Raw genomic sequence first — 18,090 nt, forward strand, 5'->3', positions numbered from 1 at the left:
AATTATTATTAGCTTTTCAGTTTTTAAATTAAATTATACTTGTAAAATGCCTAATATGAAAAACATAAACCAAGAGATATGTGTTATTAACTTTCATTAGCATTATTTTAAGCTTAGCATGGTTAATAAAATTGTTTTGACCTGGCATTAAGACCGTGGCTCTTCATCTTGTTCACCTTTGGTAATAATTTGAAAGAAACAGTGGCCATTCCTTGGGTAAAGGGAAAACAGTTCAAAGGAAAAAAATTCACAAATTTCACAGCTGAGCCTGGCTTCTAATTTGTTTGCTTAGGTACTTTGGTGAGGGCCTTTTTTTTTTGTTTTGATTTTTTAATTTTGTCTTCATGTTTGTTTGTGCTTATCCTGGCTTTTGTATCCAGGGCTTGGGCTCTCTCTGAGCTTTTTTTGCTCAAGGTTAGCATGCTACCATTTGAGCTACAGCTTCACTTCCAGCCTTTTGGTGGTTAATTGGAGATAAGAGTCTCGTTGGGACTTTTCTGCCCGGGCTGGCTTTGAACTGTGATCCTCAGATCTCAGACTCCTGAGTAGCTAGGATTTCAGGTGTGAGCTATTGGTACCTGCCTGTGATTTTTCTTTCTATAAATACTGAACAAAATGAGGATTGGAAGAAAAAAGGACTAACCTTTTATTTAGAAAACACAAATATAGTATTTAGCACAACTGGTCTAGTACATGACCTCTGGAGGGCAATGAGGGAATATTTCCTGGATATTTTCAGCTACACTTCCTTGGACATTTCATAGTTGATTGAAAAATTCTAGCACTAGCACAGTAAATACAGTATTAAAGGTGTTTTAGAAAAAGACACATTTGTAATTGTCTAGAGAGCTGCATATATGAACATTTTTAAACTACTAACAATAGATGGCAGAGAACAAGTTAATGTTCAGTTTTTGCTTCATTTTTTTATCATTACTTGTTTTCCAGAATATCTTTTCCTGTGAGACATAAAAATTTTCATGTTCTTCATAAAACTTCATTTCCTTCCTTCCTTCCTTCCTTCCTTCCTTCCTTCCTTCCTTCCTTCCTTCCTTCCTTCCTTCCTTCCTTCCTTCCTTCCTTCCTTCCTTCCTTCCTTCCTTCCTTCCTTCCTTCCTTCCTTCCTTCCTTCCTTCCTTCCTTCCTTCCTTCCTTCCTTCCATTTTCCTTTCTTTTCAGTCAGTTTTGGGGTTTGAACTTAGGGCTTGGGTGCTGCCCTTGCCTCTTTTGTTCAAGGCTAGCACTCTGCCACAGCTCCACTTCAGTTTTCTGGTAGTTAATTGGAGATAAGACTCTCATAGCCTTTCTTGCTTGGGCTGACTTTGAACTGCTATTCTCAGATCTCAGCCTCCTGAGAACCTAGGATTACAGGTGTGAGCCACCAGTGCCAGTCTTTCATGTTTTTTATACAAGACAACTCAATGTCTTTAAGTATTAGGTGCCTCTCTCCACCTGAAATCTTGTGGTGATGGTGATTTTTGTGGAGCTAGCCCTATAGTTAAGAAAGTTATGTATTTTGGATCTCTTTTCCTGAAACTTTTTCAGTTACTTTTATCTTCATCAAGGGAAATGAAAATAAGGACTTTTCCCTTTGTTATCAGCACTTACTCTGATCTTTCCCACAAGATAGGGAGAACTTGAAATTTTTCTACAATTAGATTTATTTATGTATTCACTTAATTACTATAAGTTTTCTCATGGCCCTTTATTTTTATAAGTCTTGGTTGAAGTATGCATAATTATTGGTAAAATTATGTTGTCAAAGTGTAGGAGAAAAACAAAGGAAAGGGGGTAACAATGCTCAACAAGAAATGTACTCATTACCTTACTGATTTAACTGTAACTCTCTGTACAGCATCTTTACAAGAAAATAAAGTTTAAAAAAAAAACAAAAAAAAGAAATAATGAAAAGTAAGAGCTATATTGTTTTTTTAAAAATGTATTTATTTAAAAATATTTTCTACAAAATGCTAGCTATTTCCTTCTTTATTTAATTGTGTAAACTTCTGAAGAGAACTTGAGTTTTCATTATTTTTCTCACCTTGTAGAATTTGATTCTTCATAAATACTGATTAGAATAACTTTACACATTATTTTTTCTTATTAAAAAATGTATACTCCTGACATGGTGGAACATGCCTATAATCTCAGCATCAGAAGACTGACTCACAAAGATTATAAATTCAAGGCTATCCTGGACTATCTAGCAAGACCTTGTCCCAAGAAACAAAATAAAACAAAGCAAAAAAATAGTATAACAAACTACCTCAAAAAAAGTTGACAAAGACAGGAAGGTCATGAAGAAAGTAATATATATCTAATTCTACTACTCATAGATTATTCTAAATATGAAATTTAGATCAATACATTCTGAGGCTCAAGAAAATTGCTGTATGTGTCTTAACATATAAAATGACACATACCTTAAAATGATGGTGTTACATATAAATATACTTATACTTAACATATAAATACATACAGCAGTGTTGATACTTTTACTTCACATAGAAAGTTTCCATGTTTTTATTAGGTAAGAGTATTGATATTTTTAAATCTAAAGAGATTGAAGAATAAATAATTGATGGAGACCTTTAAGAAGCTAACTCTTTATCTTAATTTGTAAGTAGACCATTCAGACTGTAGTCAGCCGCTATTATTTGTACATATGGAGAACAGAAAGCTAATTCAAATTAATGGATATTCCAGACATGCCCAGAATTGGATCTGGAATGTATCTTTGTTTTTACATTTGAATATAGATATATATGGTATCTGGGAATTCAGTTCAAACAAGTTATTGAAGCTGTGCATTTGAAAGCTTTCCTCTGAAGGAGCAAAGGAACCCTCTTTCCTTCTTTTTTTGCATAGAGAATAGACTGATCATCTGTCTGAACTGGTTTAAATGCCCACTTCAGGCAGAACTATACCTCCTTACAAGTTTCCTAGAAATGGAGTCAAATAGTGTCCTTGTCCAGTCAGGATCATATAGGGAATAGCACATAGAGAGAATCTGAGCTGGCAGTAATATAAATGTCAACCAAAAATAACTTGAAGAACTGTATTTGGCATTTATCCACCTTCTAAAATATAGTGAAATAGATTGCAAAGCATAGGAGATTGAAAAAAGATTTTGAAGTAACTAGCTTTCCATTCTCTGATTTTTTTTTTTAATCACAGAGGAATCTGTGTCTAGTAAATAGCAGTTGATTTAAAATATATATTATTTGAACAAGGAAATAGTTTAAGAGAGTTACTATAGTTCCCTTTTTTAAAATTTATTTTTATGGTAACAGTGATATACAGAGGGGTTACAGTTATAAATCAGGTAATGAGCACATTTTGTTTTGAACAGTGGGAGCATGCAACAATACAAATCTTCAAAGGAGCCTCATTAACTTATTTATATTTAGTAAAATGTGCCTACTGTCATTTGCACATTGCCAAATGATACAATAGTGTAATCAACATTTGGTCGTTAAGAATAGAAAGGCATCGGGGCACAGGTGGCTCTTAACTACTCAGGAGGCTGAGATCTGAGGATCGTGGTTCAAATCTGACCCAGTTATCACCAATGGCACTGTGGCTCAAGTGGTAGAGTGCTAGCCTTGAGCAAAAGAGCTCAGTGACAGCACCCAGGCTTGGAGTTCAAGCTCCATGACTGACCAAGAAAAAGAACAGGAAGGCAAGGTGTAAGACCACCAATTATTTCCTGGAAATAAATAGAAGATGATGGAACTTAATGTAAATCAGCCAACACAGCATTAAAGGGTTTCTTTCTGTCAGTAAAACTAGGAAAATGTTTTGCTATCACAAAGCACAATGGTTAGTCAGTACTATTATCTCTAGAAGTGCTCTTGTGGTACTAGATTTGAACTAGGGCTTTGCACTTGCTAGGCAAGGTGCTCTACCATTGAGCCATGCATGACCTTACCCATTTTTGCTTTTTTGTTTTTTAATTTTTTAGATAGAGAGATTTTTTTTTTTACGCAGACCATCCTTTCTTTCATGTAGTTGGGATGACAGAGATGCACCATAACACCCACTTTTTTTGTTGAGATGGTATCTTTGCTCAGTCCCCTTGAATTGCAGTCCTCTTGCTCTGTGTAGCCCAACTAGCTGGGATTACAAGGTATAATTGCTTTTCCTTGTCAGAGTCCTTAACTAACTACACCACGCTTCCGTACTAGATTTTATAATCACATTCAGAGAGAGAGACTAAGTGGGGTATATTTCCTGTATCCTACTACAACTGACCAGGAGCTCACAACATTTTTTTTCTGTCAGAATCTCTTTTTTTATATATACTTTTTTATTGTAAAAATACTGTACAGAGGGGTTACAGTTACACGAGTAAGGTAATGAGTACAATGAAACTACAATTTATAGCAGACATGACTAGGAGGAAGATGCTATTTTATATTTTAGCTGCACACTGGGAGAAACATTCATAGACTAGGAAATGAAATAGTATCATGGATCCACTGTGAGTTATTTTCTTGCTCTGGTGTTATGATCCCTTGAGATAACTATGCTGAAGGCAAAATTACCCACTTTTGCTTAATTAAGTGCCCGCTAGTCTCAGCATGTTCTGCTCAGTTTCTCAGTATTACTTTCCAGACTCGACTTTTGCTTACCTGAGAGCTATGACTTAACTTTCATATACACACTCAACTTAACAGGAGATTTTACAATCTCCCTAAAGAGTCCATCTATTTTTTTCTACTTCACCTCACATTCTCATTTTTAAAGCCCACATCCTTTTCTCTAGTCCTTATGGACTTGGAGAACAGCTGGTTAACATTTTCTCTTTCCTTGAAGATTATAAAGTTGCTGTTCAGTCTTTTGTCAAAGTGAACCTTTTCTTTTTTCTTTTTTTTACATGTTAGGCAGTAGCTCTATCTCTGAGTCAGGCCTCCGGCACTAAGTAAAATCCTTCACCCTGTCATCTTAGACATTATGAATTCTCCACTGAGCATATTAGAATAGGGGCCTCCTGGGGCTGAAAGTGCTGTGTGTGTGGTAAGGGTAACATACTACTCTTGCTTAACACAATACATGGCACACAGAAGATACATATTAGTAAAAAAAAGTCTTTGTTAGTGTTGACCTTATTTTTTTAATTACATTTTAGTTTGTTCTTACTGGGACTTATACAAGTGGCTTATTAATTTTCTTTTGTTTTTATTTTTATTAATAACTGTAAAAATAAATTTGAATTTTAGAGCATAATTATCTCTTTTTAGGTTCAATGAAAGGAATATACATTTTATTTTGCCTTTTCAAAAACTTGGTTGATGATCTTTTTAACATTTACTAAAAATAGCTATATTTTGAGTTCAATGAAGGAAACGCAAATTTGCTACGAATGCCTAAGATACTGGTAACTTAAGCTAATAACTCTGAGGTTAAAGATTGAGGTCTACTTTATGACATATACTATGCTTTGGTGTAAATATTTAGATTTGAATGTATCTTTTCCTACATCTATCTGTTTGGTAATGATGCCATTTTGGGATTTGCAATGTGAGATAAATGAATGTGCCTCAGATTTCATGAACAAATAAAAAGGACTAAAAGGAGGGTTCAGTTTAATAGTTTACCAATTTTCTAATGAAATTTGACCCTATAACAAGTACTGGTTAGTGTTTTACTCATAGTTACTAGCGTCAGCATTTTTAAGCAAGTAAGTGTTTTCTGCTTCCATTTATTGCACTTCAAAACCATTTAAATACTCAATGTTTCTCTTTTCATTAAATGAAAACATTTTAGGGCTGGAAATGTGGCTTAGTTGTAGAGTGCTTGCGTAGCATGCATGAAGGCCTGGGTTCGATTCCTCATCACATAAACAGAAAAGGCCAGAAGTGGCGCTGTGTCTCAAGTGGTAGAGCGCTAGCCTTGAGCTGAAGAGCTGAGGGACAGCACCCAGGCCCAGAGTTCAGGCCCTACGACCGGACCCAAAAAAAAATAAAAGAGATTTAATAAGTTTTCTACCTTTGTGCTTTGTACATATAAATGAAGGATTTCTGATTGTTATCTTTATATCCATAAAGATTCTTTATATCTGCTGATAAAGGCAAAGAGGCCTGAGTCTGTGTAAATTAGATTGAGAGAAGTAGTATAGATCATCCTTCCCTAGCCTTTTCACATCCTGGTCCCCATGACAAGGGGTAATATGTGATATACACAGATAATGGCTACTGTTTCCTGGAAGTGATTAAGCTGAAGCTCCAGTACCTCAGGCACAGAGGACTGAGTGGCCCACATGGGTCACATACCGGTAACCCATCTGGTGCCCACCAGTGGAAAGTTGTGCTGCTCTCCTCTAGCTGGATCCTCTATCTGAGGCCTCTAATCTCTAAATAACCAATCATCCATCTGTCATTTATTCTCTGGACTCCAGCTCTAGCTGCCTTCCTGTTTGTTTGCTGCTTCTACACTATCAGTAATAAGAGTAGTTACTAGGCTTTTTCAATCATTATTTGTATTTTCTTTGCCTTCAACAACAGAATTTGAATAAACTAACTCCTAGTGTTTTGAATTAGATGAGAAAATTGTGTTTAATTTTATTACCCAAGGGACCTATTTTTTTCTGAGAACTTTTTTATGATGAAATTCTTCAAGCAAAATTGTTATCAGATACAGATGTGATTCATTTAGTGCCAAGGACAACTACCAGGTTACAGATTTTTTTGGGAGGGTCGGTAATAGGGCTTGAACTCTGGGCCTGGGCGCTGTCCCTCAGCTCTTCAGCTCAAGGTGAGCACTCTTGAGCTGCAGTGTAACTTCTGGTTTTCTGAGTGGTTTATTGGAGATCAGAGTCTCACGTACTTTTCTTGCCTGGGCTGGCTTTGAATCATGATCCTTATATCTTAGCCTCCTGAGTAGCTAGGATTACAGGTGTGAGCCACCAGAGCCCGGCTAGGTTCCAGATTTTTATGGCTTTAGTGGGTACCTTAATTTTTGATTACAGACTATAAGATTTAATATATGCATTTTCCATGGACTCTGGAATTAATGTTAATTAGATGCCAATTTTATAAAGCATAATCCATGTATCTGTATCAATTATTTGTGGCAGATTAAGAGCAACACTTTCTTGCTTGATTTTTCTATACCAAATTCTACAAAAAAATAAAAGTGCTCTGGTATTTTTTTTTAAATTATTATTATTATCACCTTTAGGCTTCTGTCTGGCTTTTCAGTGAAAGAGTTAGATGGGTCAGATTTACAAGAACCTTTCTAGCAAAAATGACAGTTGCTTACAAGTCTGACTCCTGATTGAATTTTCAGAGTTGGAGGAATGTAGAGAGAAAAGAAGGATATGTTTATTATGTTCACTGGGAATTGTAGAGAAGCTGTCCACCTTTAGGATGTCACCATGGAGATCAAGTGGATGCTGAGGAGTCTTCTTTATTAGAAACTGAGACTTGACCTAACGTGACCAGATACGATGATCCATGTGTGTTGCAAAGCTCACAAGAGAAGCTTGAGAAAAGAAGGTTCCAGAGAGGACAGATGGCTTAGAACAGTTTGAAAACTTCTCACCTTACTTTTCTGCTCTCTGGCTCAATTAACGTAGAAAACAATTTTCCTTTCTCTGTGAAGTGTTAGGCTTGTAGACGTCTGAAGAAAGTTCTTTTTCAATACCTTTTTTTTTTTTTTTCAGGTAAGGGGTAGGTTTATTTAGTAGACCTGCTGGGACCAGGCAAGATTGGCACTCCACGCGGCTGGCAAAAGGCCTGGGAAAGAGAGGTGGGAAAGAGAGAGCTGGGAAAGAGAGAAAAGTGCTAGAAAAGAGGAGAGCTAGAAAAGAGAGCATCTGGGCCTGGGCTAGGCCTTATCTAGGGTATGGGCGGAGAAAGGTGTGGCCACATCAAATTCAGATGTGACCTCAGCGGATGCAGATATGACCTCTTCCAGGTGTCCCAGTTGCCTAGGTAACACAGGTACTAGGTGGAGACTTTGCTGCGAGGAGGGTGGAGTCTGCTCGCCTTCCAGGAGCAGACCTTACATTCCAGCCTTTTAATAATCATGAAAGAGGGCGAGGATTCTCTCTGGCTACTTCCTGCTGACAAGGGGCATCGACAATAGGGGTAAAAGGCTGGAATTTGGTCCCCTCCCAGAGAAGGCAGTGAGCAGCAGCTGTACCTTGGTGGCATGAGTCCTTAGATGAAGTCTGGAGAAGTCTCATGAGCATTGAGGGGCTGGAAAAAAAAATACTAAAGAGCAAATAAATCTCAAGAGAAAGGACTTGGGGCTGAAAATGTTGCTAGAAATGTCCCTAGCTACTTCTGCCATCTGGCGACTAGGTAGAGAAGTCAGGTGACAAAGGCAAGAATATAAATTCCTGTTGTTAATAGGTAGACAGGTATAGACATTGGATGGGCAGGCTTCTTCTACTGACCTCCCGGCTCTGGTTAATTTTGAAAGGGCAGGCACAAAGTGGCTGATGTGACATCATCTCCTCTTACTCCTGTCGTGTTCCCTTGTTCCCCAGACTGGCTGAGTCTAGGTGCTCATTGCATGGGATGGCTTGTCCCAGTTGGTATTCAAGGAGGTTTGAACTCAAGGCCTGGGCATTGTCCCTAAGCACTTCTGCTCAAGGCTAGTGCTCTACCACTTTGAGTTACAGTACCACTTCCAGTGTTTGGCTGGTTAGAGATAAGAATCTTGAGCCATGCTTCCAGCCTAGCTCTTTGCAGGTTAGTTGGGAGATGGAGTCTTAGGGATTTTTCAGCCTGGGCTGGCTTTGAACTGCAATCTTTGCCACAAAAGCCCTTTATTATTTCCAATTAAAGCAACAAGGAGATCAAATAGAATAGAGCTTACCTGGTCCTTATCAAGAATTGACCAACAAATATTCTGCAATGACAAAACTTGTTAGATGTGATGAGAATTTTAGCACAGATAAGCCCAGTATTTTAGAACCACGTAGTCAGTAGTAGAATATACAATACAAAACAAAAAAGGCAAAACTCAAAACCTAAAATTTTGACAACAACGTTTAGGCATCTTTGCTAACAAAGCACATGAGATAGTTGGGCCTCAGTTACCAGGGCCTGTGAAAAGAGCAACTTGTTAGCAAGGCACCTTAGAATAGATGGATGGAGTAGTAAGCTTGGTGGAAGGTTAAAGGTCAGATGGGGGCCAAACCCTTAACCCACCTTGTGGCCAAGATGGCGAACTCAAGATGGCGAATTTCTGAAAAAATGCAAAAAAACCCTGAACAAATAGATCAAGCCTACATTGGCTAGCCTTTGAGAGGGAACCTAGAGGGGGGTCCCCAGGACCCAGCCTGAGTCACACTCTTCAGGGCATAAGCAAAATGTAGAAAAGAGAAAGGGAGAGATAGGGAAAGTTGGACATGACTGGCAGAGAGAGAGCAAAGAGAACCTGGAAGTAAACAGACTTCTGACCATTTACCACTGCAGTGGCAAAAACTGTCTACATCTGAGAATGGCATAAAAATGAGGCACTCTGGCCTTCCAGGGAGTGCAGGAGGCATTTCAAAGGGGTTTCACGGCTCAGGCGTGACTCGCAGCACCCCATTAAATGTGTAGGAGAGTCAGTCTGGTGAGTGAAGGAGAGCTGACCAGGCAGAAGCGGTATCCCGTCTTCCCCCAGAACCCTCTAGAGAGAAATAGCCAAGCCCCCAAAACCAAGCATCCTCTGCTTCAGAGGTGACCAGCCTTTCAGGTAAAGGCCATAGGAGCTCTCTGGCATGGCGCCACGTCTGGACAGAGACTGAGCAACAGAGAGCCGTAGAGAGTAGTTTCACTCACCAGAGTAGAGAAGTGGTATGGACATAGATGTGAAGAATGTGAATGGTATCGATGCGCTGTGTCTGCAGCAGACAGATGAGTTCACAAAAGGCCATCAGAACTGTGGGTATTCCTCAGAGCAAAAAGGGAAGAACAAACAAAAAAGAAAAAAGAGGAAAAAACCAGAGAGGAATCCCACCTATCCTGACTTTAAGCCCTTTATCCGAGTCACGGCACCATTTATGTTAGGTTTTTAAAAAGAGGTAGCCAAATAAGAACAGCACCACGCACGTGGTATTCAGGTAAGGGGTAGGTTTATTTAGTAGATCTGCTGGGACCAGACAAGGTTGGCACTCCACGCGGCTGGCAAAAGACCTGGGAAAGAGAGGTGGGAAAGAGGTGGGAAAGAGAAGAGAGAGCTGGGAAAGAGAGAAAAGAGCTAGAAAAGAGAAGAGAGCTAGATAAAAAAAAAAAAAAAAAGAGAAGAGAGCTAGAAAAAAGTACCTTTCTATTTTTTATCTGCCTTTTTTTCCTTGTTTTGAGTTTACATTTTTTTAGCTGTTCAGTTTTTTTTTTTAATATTTTTTACTAATACCAATTAGTTTTTCAAGGAGGTTACATTTTTATCTAAGTACCTTGATAGACTCATGTTTCCACCTTCTCTTTCTGCCTTTCTGAAACAAATCTCAACATGTTGTATTATTTTGTTTTCATACATGTACTTAAAAGTATTTTGACCATTGACTTGTGTTCTTAACCTTATGTGCGTGCATGCGTACGCGCGTGCACACACACACACACACACACACACACACACACACGATTGATTGGTGTGGTTTTTGAGGTGGCCGTATCTATAAGACGCCTTCTATATAACTCTGCAAAATTGTGTAATAGTCTCCTTCACAGGCTCTTTATTTGAAAAATCTGAATGTTCTCTTAAGGAATCTCTGGTTTAGTTAGCTTGTACTATATAGGACCAGATGGAGTTAGGTTTACAATGTGGGACAGCAGCTGGGAAGGATCAGGAAATGGTGTTTCTGCATAATCATGTGTAAGGCATAAAATTATGAAGGATGTTGGGCTTCTTTTCATATGAGGTAGAATATGGTGGTGTTTGGATTATACACATTGCGAACACCTAAGATATTATACAGGCATTGGTTTCTTTTATAGAAATTTCTGACCTGGGAACTGGTGGGCTTTTTTTTTTCATGGTTTTAGTTATAACGTCTGCTCCTTCCCACTCTTTGCAGTGTTGGGGATCGATTTGGGGCCTTTCAGTGCTCTGCTACCGAGCCACATTTCTAGCCGCCATTTTATTTTAATATAAGCTTGCTAAGATTTCTGTTTCTGGGTTAGGTGGATTTGGAAATAAGTAAAAATCTCTTCCTCCCCATCTTTGAAAATAGAGCTTTGCATGATTAAGTAGTATAAGGGAGTGAACAATGGAATTGGAGAAACCTGCCTACCTATTTACAAGTTATGTTACCTTGAGAAATTACCCTACTAAAGTCTCAGTGTTTGCATCTGTAAAAAGGAATGAGCTCGCTAATTTTGTAGTATTGTTGTGAGGCCTCAATTGCATTAAATGATATAACACACAAGATTCCTAAGAGTTCCCCTCCTGGTATGTCCTAATTCTCTTTGGCCTTTTCTGCGTTCTCTCCTTAATTTGCTTCCATGATTTCACTTAAAATAAACAAACAAAAATATCCCACAGAAATAAATTATTTGGAATTTTTGTGGCCATTTCAACTCTTGCTGAGGGGTAATTCCAAAAGTTTTGCTTTGGAATCTTGACACTGCTGCTTATACTCAGTATTCTTTTCACTTACACCCTTCCCCCTCCCTGCTTCTCTGCCCCATCCTTTGGGCTCTGCTGGGAAGAAAGGTCTTTGTATAATTCCCTCTGGTCATCTTGCTTATTATATGTAACTCTGGTTATCATCCTTAGTGGCTGCTGTTAGACCTAAGTAGTTTTGGAGTGATTTGTGGTTACTCTGCCCTTCCCAGTTCTAGGGCTAAAATGAAATGGGACTTTGGTTTAAAGAATAGAGATAATTTTCTGCCAAAAACATGAGTATCCACTAATGAAATCCCCTATATAAAGTAAGAATTAATGTAACTATAACACAGTTCGTTAGTTTAATCAAATTGGTAGATTCAATATTCAGACTAATGTCTAGTTCTTTGCATCACAGTGGCTTTCTGCCATTTGAATCTCCTGTTATAAGGTGAGAAGTTTCTATTTTATCTTGTTTCTCTAACATCTTGATATTCTTACTTCAGATGTGCCACTTACTCTTGTTGCAGTGCTTAGCAGATCTATAGGTCAGTAAATCTGTAGTGTTTTGCCAAAGATGCACCTCTCTAAAGAATTTGGCTAGTTGGTTTATTGAATCATTGTGGTTCCTCCTTTGTACTTAAAGCTCATCTGTCTTCCCGTGGCTGCTTAGGCTCCCAGCAGGCACGTGTCCATTGTTGTTAAGCAAAGCCTAGTATGTATGTTTGACAAGTTAGCAGCATGGCAGCTCTGCTTCTCTCCAGCCCTGCCGCTGTCTCAGGGATTGTTTAGTTTGGCAGATGGCCAGCTCTCTGCTATAAGATGCATTTCCCTGACAGGGCAAAGTGTAGAGCCGCATTAGCTGCAAAGTTTACAAAGGTTAGCTAAACACACACAGTAAATATTAATAAACAAAAAGGCCCACCCACCTTTGACTTTGAATTCTGTTTCTTCATTCTGTGTTTTAGAATCCCTGTAGTATTTGATTAATAACCAGTCTTAGGGTAATTGAGCTTTAAGTATCCTTTGCCTAAGTTAGACTAATTGGTTGCTCTGGTGACTCATTGCCACAGTGAACAGATCTCTGGAATGACTGTTTAGTTCAAGGGATCTTATTTGCTGCTCCCTGCTTCAGCATGAAAAGAGGGTAAATGTGCTGCTCTGTAACAGCTGCTAAGCAGTGTGTGTGATGTGTCCGAACTCTGGAGAATAAAGGATGTGAACAGGAATAGAAGTGCAGTGTCCTTGGACTCCCTGGAAAGCAATCAGACATTGGTCTTTTGGCCTGAGCATTTGCCTCTCTCTAACATTTACACCCGTAGCATAGAGGGAGAGAGTAACAGTAACCTGCTGCCCCTGGAAACTGCCTCTTTGGCTGGGTGTCTTGGAATTTATCAGGCCTACATTGTGGACCTTTTCCAATTCTGCACCCTGCTCACTTGAAAACATATTTGAGAACCAGTAATATTAGACTGCTTAGCCAGACTTCTAGAGAACCAACAAAGTGAACTAACTCTATTACTGTGTCCTTAAGATTGTCCTGGAGCCATTTGTAGATGGTGAAGTTTCTGAAGGCCCTTGAAAGCTCCTCTCATTTTTTCTTGCTCTCTGAATCATATACATCTCCTCCCTCCAGTACTGAATAAGGAAGGAACTAGCCCCATTGCATTTGTAGGATACGTGGGTATAATAATAATAAAACATAATCAAATTAGTCCTCATGGAGCTTAACTATTTTAACTTGAAAATTATCTCCAATACTACCTAGCAAAGTAATACTTTTAGGCATAAGTGACCTATGTTTCAGCACACACATTTTCTGAGTACCAGACACAAATTTAGGTACTTGAGATATATTGCCAAAGAGAGCTAACCCAAATATCTTGCCATGGAACGTAAATTACAATGAAGGAGGAAGACAACAAGTGTAATTAATAAACAAATTATGTGTTGTGTTAAGAGGTATAAGAAAGGAAAAAAGTAGAATAAGGGGTGGTCTGAGTAGTGATGGCATTAGATCAAAGATTAAGAGACAAGTCTTGGCTCCAATGAACTTATTCTAGATAGGGTTACATAAACATGATGTTAGAAAGTTTCACTTATGCCTCTCCTCATGTTTCCATGTACCTGGCTGTGACCATCAAGAAACTTCCAGTAGTTTAGGCATGGTTCTCAAATTAGTCTCAGAGGCAGAGCACCTGAAAGTCTCAACTGTGCTTTGCAAACCATGAACTACTGATATGCTTAATTCTGTCTTACAAACTAATAACAGTTTTATTAGGAGAAAGTTTGGTTTTAACATCCATGTGTCATAAAGTAAGGTCTATGAACAAATGGACAAAATAGCAGCTATCAGAAAAAAAGGAGAGGGTATATCAAACTGTCAACTATAATTTATTAATCTAATTGATAATTCAAAGTTTTCTGTTAATAGTTATTCACTATTGTATGTTTTATCATCTTTTAGCACTTGCCAGCAGAATTTGGGCAACAGACACAGTAGATTTAAGGAAATTGTAGGAAGAAAGCCTAAAATTGTGAAAAACTCGTATTTGGTTGCTTTGTTTTGTTTTGCTCCTCTAAAAATACAGAGATTGCAACACTCTTGGTTTGCACAGCTTAAGAACCACTCTTCTAGCCAGGTGCCAGTAACTTACATCTGTAATCCTAGCTACTCAGGAGGCTGAGATCTGAGGATCACCCTTCAAAGCCAGCCCAGGCAGGAAAGTCCATGAGACTCTGATCTTCAATAAACCATCAGATAACCAGAAGTGGCGCTGTGGCTCAAGTGGTAGATCCCTCGCCTTGAGCTGAAGAGCTGAGGGATAGCACCCAGGCCCAGAGTTTAAGCCCCACTACTAACTCTCTCTCTCTCTCTCTTTCTCTCTCTCTCTCTCTCTCTCTCTCTCTCTCTCTCTCTCTCTCTCTTGTATTGACTCATGTAAGTTAGAAGCCCTCTGGCTCTTTCTCACTTCCTACTTAATTTTTCTAGAATCACAGAGAAGGATTTGTGGCCACTTTACTATATAATATTGTCAGTTAGATAAGAGTCAGAATTTCATCAAGTGATATTTCAGAGGTTCCCAGTTATTTTGTATTAATTAAAGAGAGTGTGGTTTGAGACAAGCCGAAGATAATGAGTTCAAAGTAGATTTAGGAGAAAGAGGTTTCATGATTCTTATTTTACCATTGGAATTATGAAATGGCAATATCTAAATGTATCCCCCTTTTCCACCTTGATCTTCATCTGTACCGTGGCACATGACAGATTATTAATAGATGCTGAATTATTTCTCCTACTTCTTGCTTTATCAGAATGAATTTTGCAAACTTGGTGCATGGTATTTCTGCCTACCAGTGTTATTAATATTAGTTTCATTTTTACCCTTAATTCTGACAATGCTCTCCTTCCCACCTCTACTCTTACTTAAAAGCAGGCTGTGAAAACTCAGAACTCAGGATATTTTGTAGTCCTCACCAGAAGTGAATTCAGAGGATCATGGCTTCCAGTGAACCTTCCCTTAAACAGTTTTTCTTTCTAATCTTTGTGCCTGCTGTTTATCTTCTGCCATTGTCTTTCTATTTTTTTAATCTTAGAGATATAATTAAGTGCCTACCAAAATATGTTCTTTCTGAAAAACTTAATGAGACTTGGATCTTTGTAAACTAAAAACAATAACCATCTGTCTTCAGTCTACCATCCAGAGGGGACATATTGTGTGTGTAAGATCATGAAGCACTGAAATTTAACTCTGCTTTGGTAGTAAGCATAACTGGATACATGTATTCAGCATTCCACAGTGCCAGCTTCACATGGTGACAGAGTTAGGCCACCTAACTTTGTGGTTTTAAGGCTATCAGAACAAAAGGGCTCATACCTGGAAGAGAACATCTTTTCTATTTTGGTAGTTTCACAAGATAGTAAGTAATGGAATGGATCTCCAAGACCACAACATTTCTCTGTAGAAGGAAATGTCTGAAAAGTTACAGTGCTATCAGGATATGCATTTAATTTAGTATGCTAGTCAGTCATACAAGACATACTAAGAGGATTTTCCTCCCGTTTTTATTTGACTTGTTTAGTTAACTTTCATTCTTTTCCTTTCAGAGTGTTGTCCGCTGCCTGTGGCATCCAAAACTGAACCAGATTATGGTTGGAACTGGAAATGGATTGGCAAAAGTCTATTATGACCCCAACAAGAGTCAGAGGTATTTCAAAAGTATTGCATGTTTTAGATGGATGACAGCAACTGGGGGGAATAACTTTGTTTCACTCCTTCTTTTATTTATTTCCCCTTTGATGAGGATCCACCCTTTTAGAAAATGCAGCTGGCACAGAGTAAAGCCTCAAACTCCTGGTATTAAGCTTTAAAGAGGATTTAGATATCACCCTTGATCCACACTGAATTCAAAGTGAAAGTTTCCTGGGGATTTGCAGTTCTTCAGCTGAAATGTTGAGTGCAGAGGAGTGTGTGTGGTGAGGGGTAGTCCCACTCACTTTGCATACCACCCTAGACAGTGACATTAGTAGTGATGCATGTGAGAGATTAGCAAAGCAGGGAGCTAACCATTTATAGGAAATGACCATTTTGTTATCTTTCTTTTGGCCTCGCAGTTTCTGCTTTGAATGCATAGCAAAGTTATCTTTGCCAATTAATAAAGATAGCGCTCCCCTTAAGCCCCATACTCACACAAATATGAAACCTAAGCATACCAGTGTATTTCCAGAGTCTGGAGACTTCATGAGAGACTCAGACTCACTCAGTTCCTCAGTTTGTGTGTGTGTTTGTGTGTGTGTGGGGGGGGGTGGATATGTATACACCTACACACATGTGCACGCATGTACTGGTCCTGGGGACTTGAACTCAGCGATTGGGTGCTATTCCTGAGCTTTTTTGCTTAAGGCTAGCACTCTATCACTTGAGTCACAGCAGCTCCACTTCTGGCTTTTTGGTGGTTAATTGGAGATAAGAGTCTCAAGGACTTTCCTGCTCCTGCTTACTTTGAATTCTCAGATCTCAGCCTTCTGAGAAGTTTGGATTAAAGGCATGAGCCACCAGGACTTGGCCAGTTATTTGTTTTTGGGTGGCAAAAGACAGACATGTATCATCATTCCAAAATGGATGATTAGCTTCTTAAGATGCAGTGAGTAAAAAAATCAGATGTTAAATTCACTGGACTTCCCTATAAACCTGATCCAAAACATCACATCATATACCATCTTCTATTAATAAGTTTTCACTAACCATAACTTTGTTCTAAATATAAGCAGATATCTCTTCTCTGCCTTGGTTCCTAGCTTTTGGTAGAATTGGAACCACTGTACTATAAGATGAAGTTCTATATAACAACTTTAAAATAGAGATAGGATTTTGTTTATTAACAAAGAACTTAAAATGCTAATGAGTTAATATGAAAGGGAATTTATTTCACTTTAGCCTTGTTAAGCATACCTTTCAAAGGGTGTTACCTTTATATGGAATCTAAGATTTTTTTAAATACTTGCTTCTCTCTACTCCCTACCCTCCATACTAGGGACTTTTTTTTGTCAATCATGGGGCTTGAACTCTGGACCTGAGCACTGTCCCTCAGCCCTCAGCATTTCAGCTCTAGGCTAGTGCTCTACCACTTGAACTACAGCACCACTTCCAGTTTTCTGATGGTTTATTAGAGATAAGAGTTTTATGGCCTTTCCTGCCCAGGCTGGCTTTGAACCATGATCCTCAGGTCTCAGCCTCCTGAGTAGCTAGGATTTCAGGTGTGAGTTATTTTTGAAGAAGGATTTTGCTTTATGTTCAGGCCTGCCTAAGCTGTAGTCTTCCCACTTTATACTGCCCAGTGCTGCTGGGGATGAAAACATGCCCTATGTCCAGCCACTGGTTGAGAAGAGTGTCATGAACTTTTTTTTGCCTGGGCTGCTTCAAACTGTGATTTTCCCCCCTCCCAAGTATTCACTTAAGTAGCTAGGATTACAGGTAGCTCTACTATGCCTGGCTTATATTTGCTTCTTCTGAACAGGATAGCTCAGCATTGCTAAGAAGAGGTAGAATATTCTAAGCATACTCGGTTAATCCTAGGTTTGTCGTCTGTAGCCCCTAGGCAGTGGTGCTATGTTCACTTCATTCCAGACATTTTTATTATTGTATTTAATATGTGGACATAGATCATTTGTAGAGTATGTTATTCAGGTTGCTTTTTATCTGTTTTATCTAAAGCATAAGCTGAAATTTGAATCTATAACCTTTAAGGTAAAAAGCTAATTATGTTAATATTTATGTTAATATGTTAAAATGTTTAAGTACATTTTTTTTCTCAAGAAAAATTGTGTCCTAATGCCCTGTAACCTACTTTCCTGTCTCTTTCTTGGGAGTAATCACTTACTGGACAGATTTGGATTTCTTTAAGTTTAATAATACCAAGACCCTATCTGATGCTCTCAGAAAGTCAAGTCCTTGACTTGACCAGATGGTGTGCACAGAGTATGTTTCCAAAAGTATCTGATGCTTTTGATGTAGATTTTCTGTCCCTAAAACGAACTTTAGA

At 38.5% G+C, this 18,090-nt stretch overlaps 1 protein-coding gene across 2 annotated transcripts in view; it reads left to right on the top strand.

Moving 5' to 3' along the window:
- Wdr70 (WD repeat domain 70) overlaps positions 1–18,090 on the top strand; it is a 220,470-nt gene that overhangs the window by 180,840 nt on the left and 21,540 nt on the right. For both annotated transcript variants that reach the window (XM_042690611.1, XM_042690612.1), the window contains one exon: positions 15,656–15,756. In XM_042690611.1, coding sequence (XP_042546545.1) covers positions 15,656–15,756 — 101 coding nt within the window. The remainder of the gene's footprint in view (positions 1–15,655; positions 15,757–18,090) is intronic.

This window comes from Dipodomys spectabilis, unplaced genomic scaffold (genome assembly GCF_019054845.1).
Source record: "Dipodomys spectabilis isolate Male_0828 unplaced genomic scaffold, ASM1905484v1 ptg000138l, whole genome shotgun sequence".
Taxonomy (NCBI): domain Eukaryota; kingdom Metazoa; phylum Chordata; class Mammalia; order Rodentia; family Heteromyidae; genus Dipodomys; species Dipodomys spectabilis.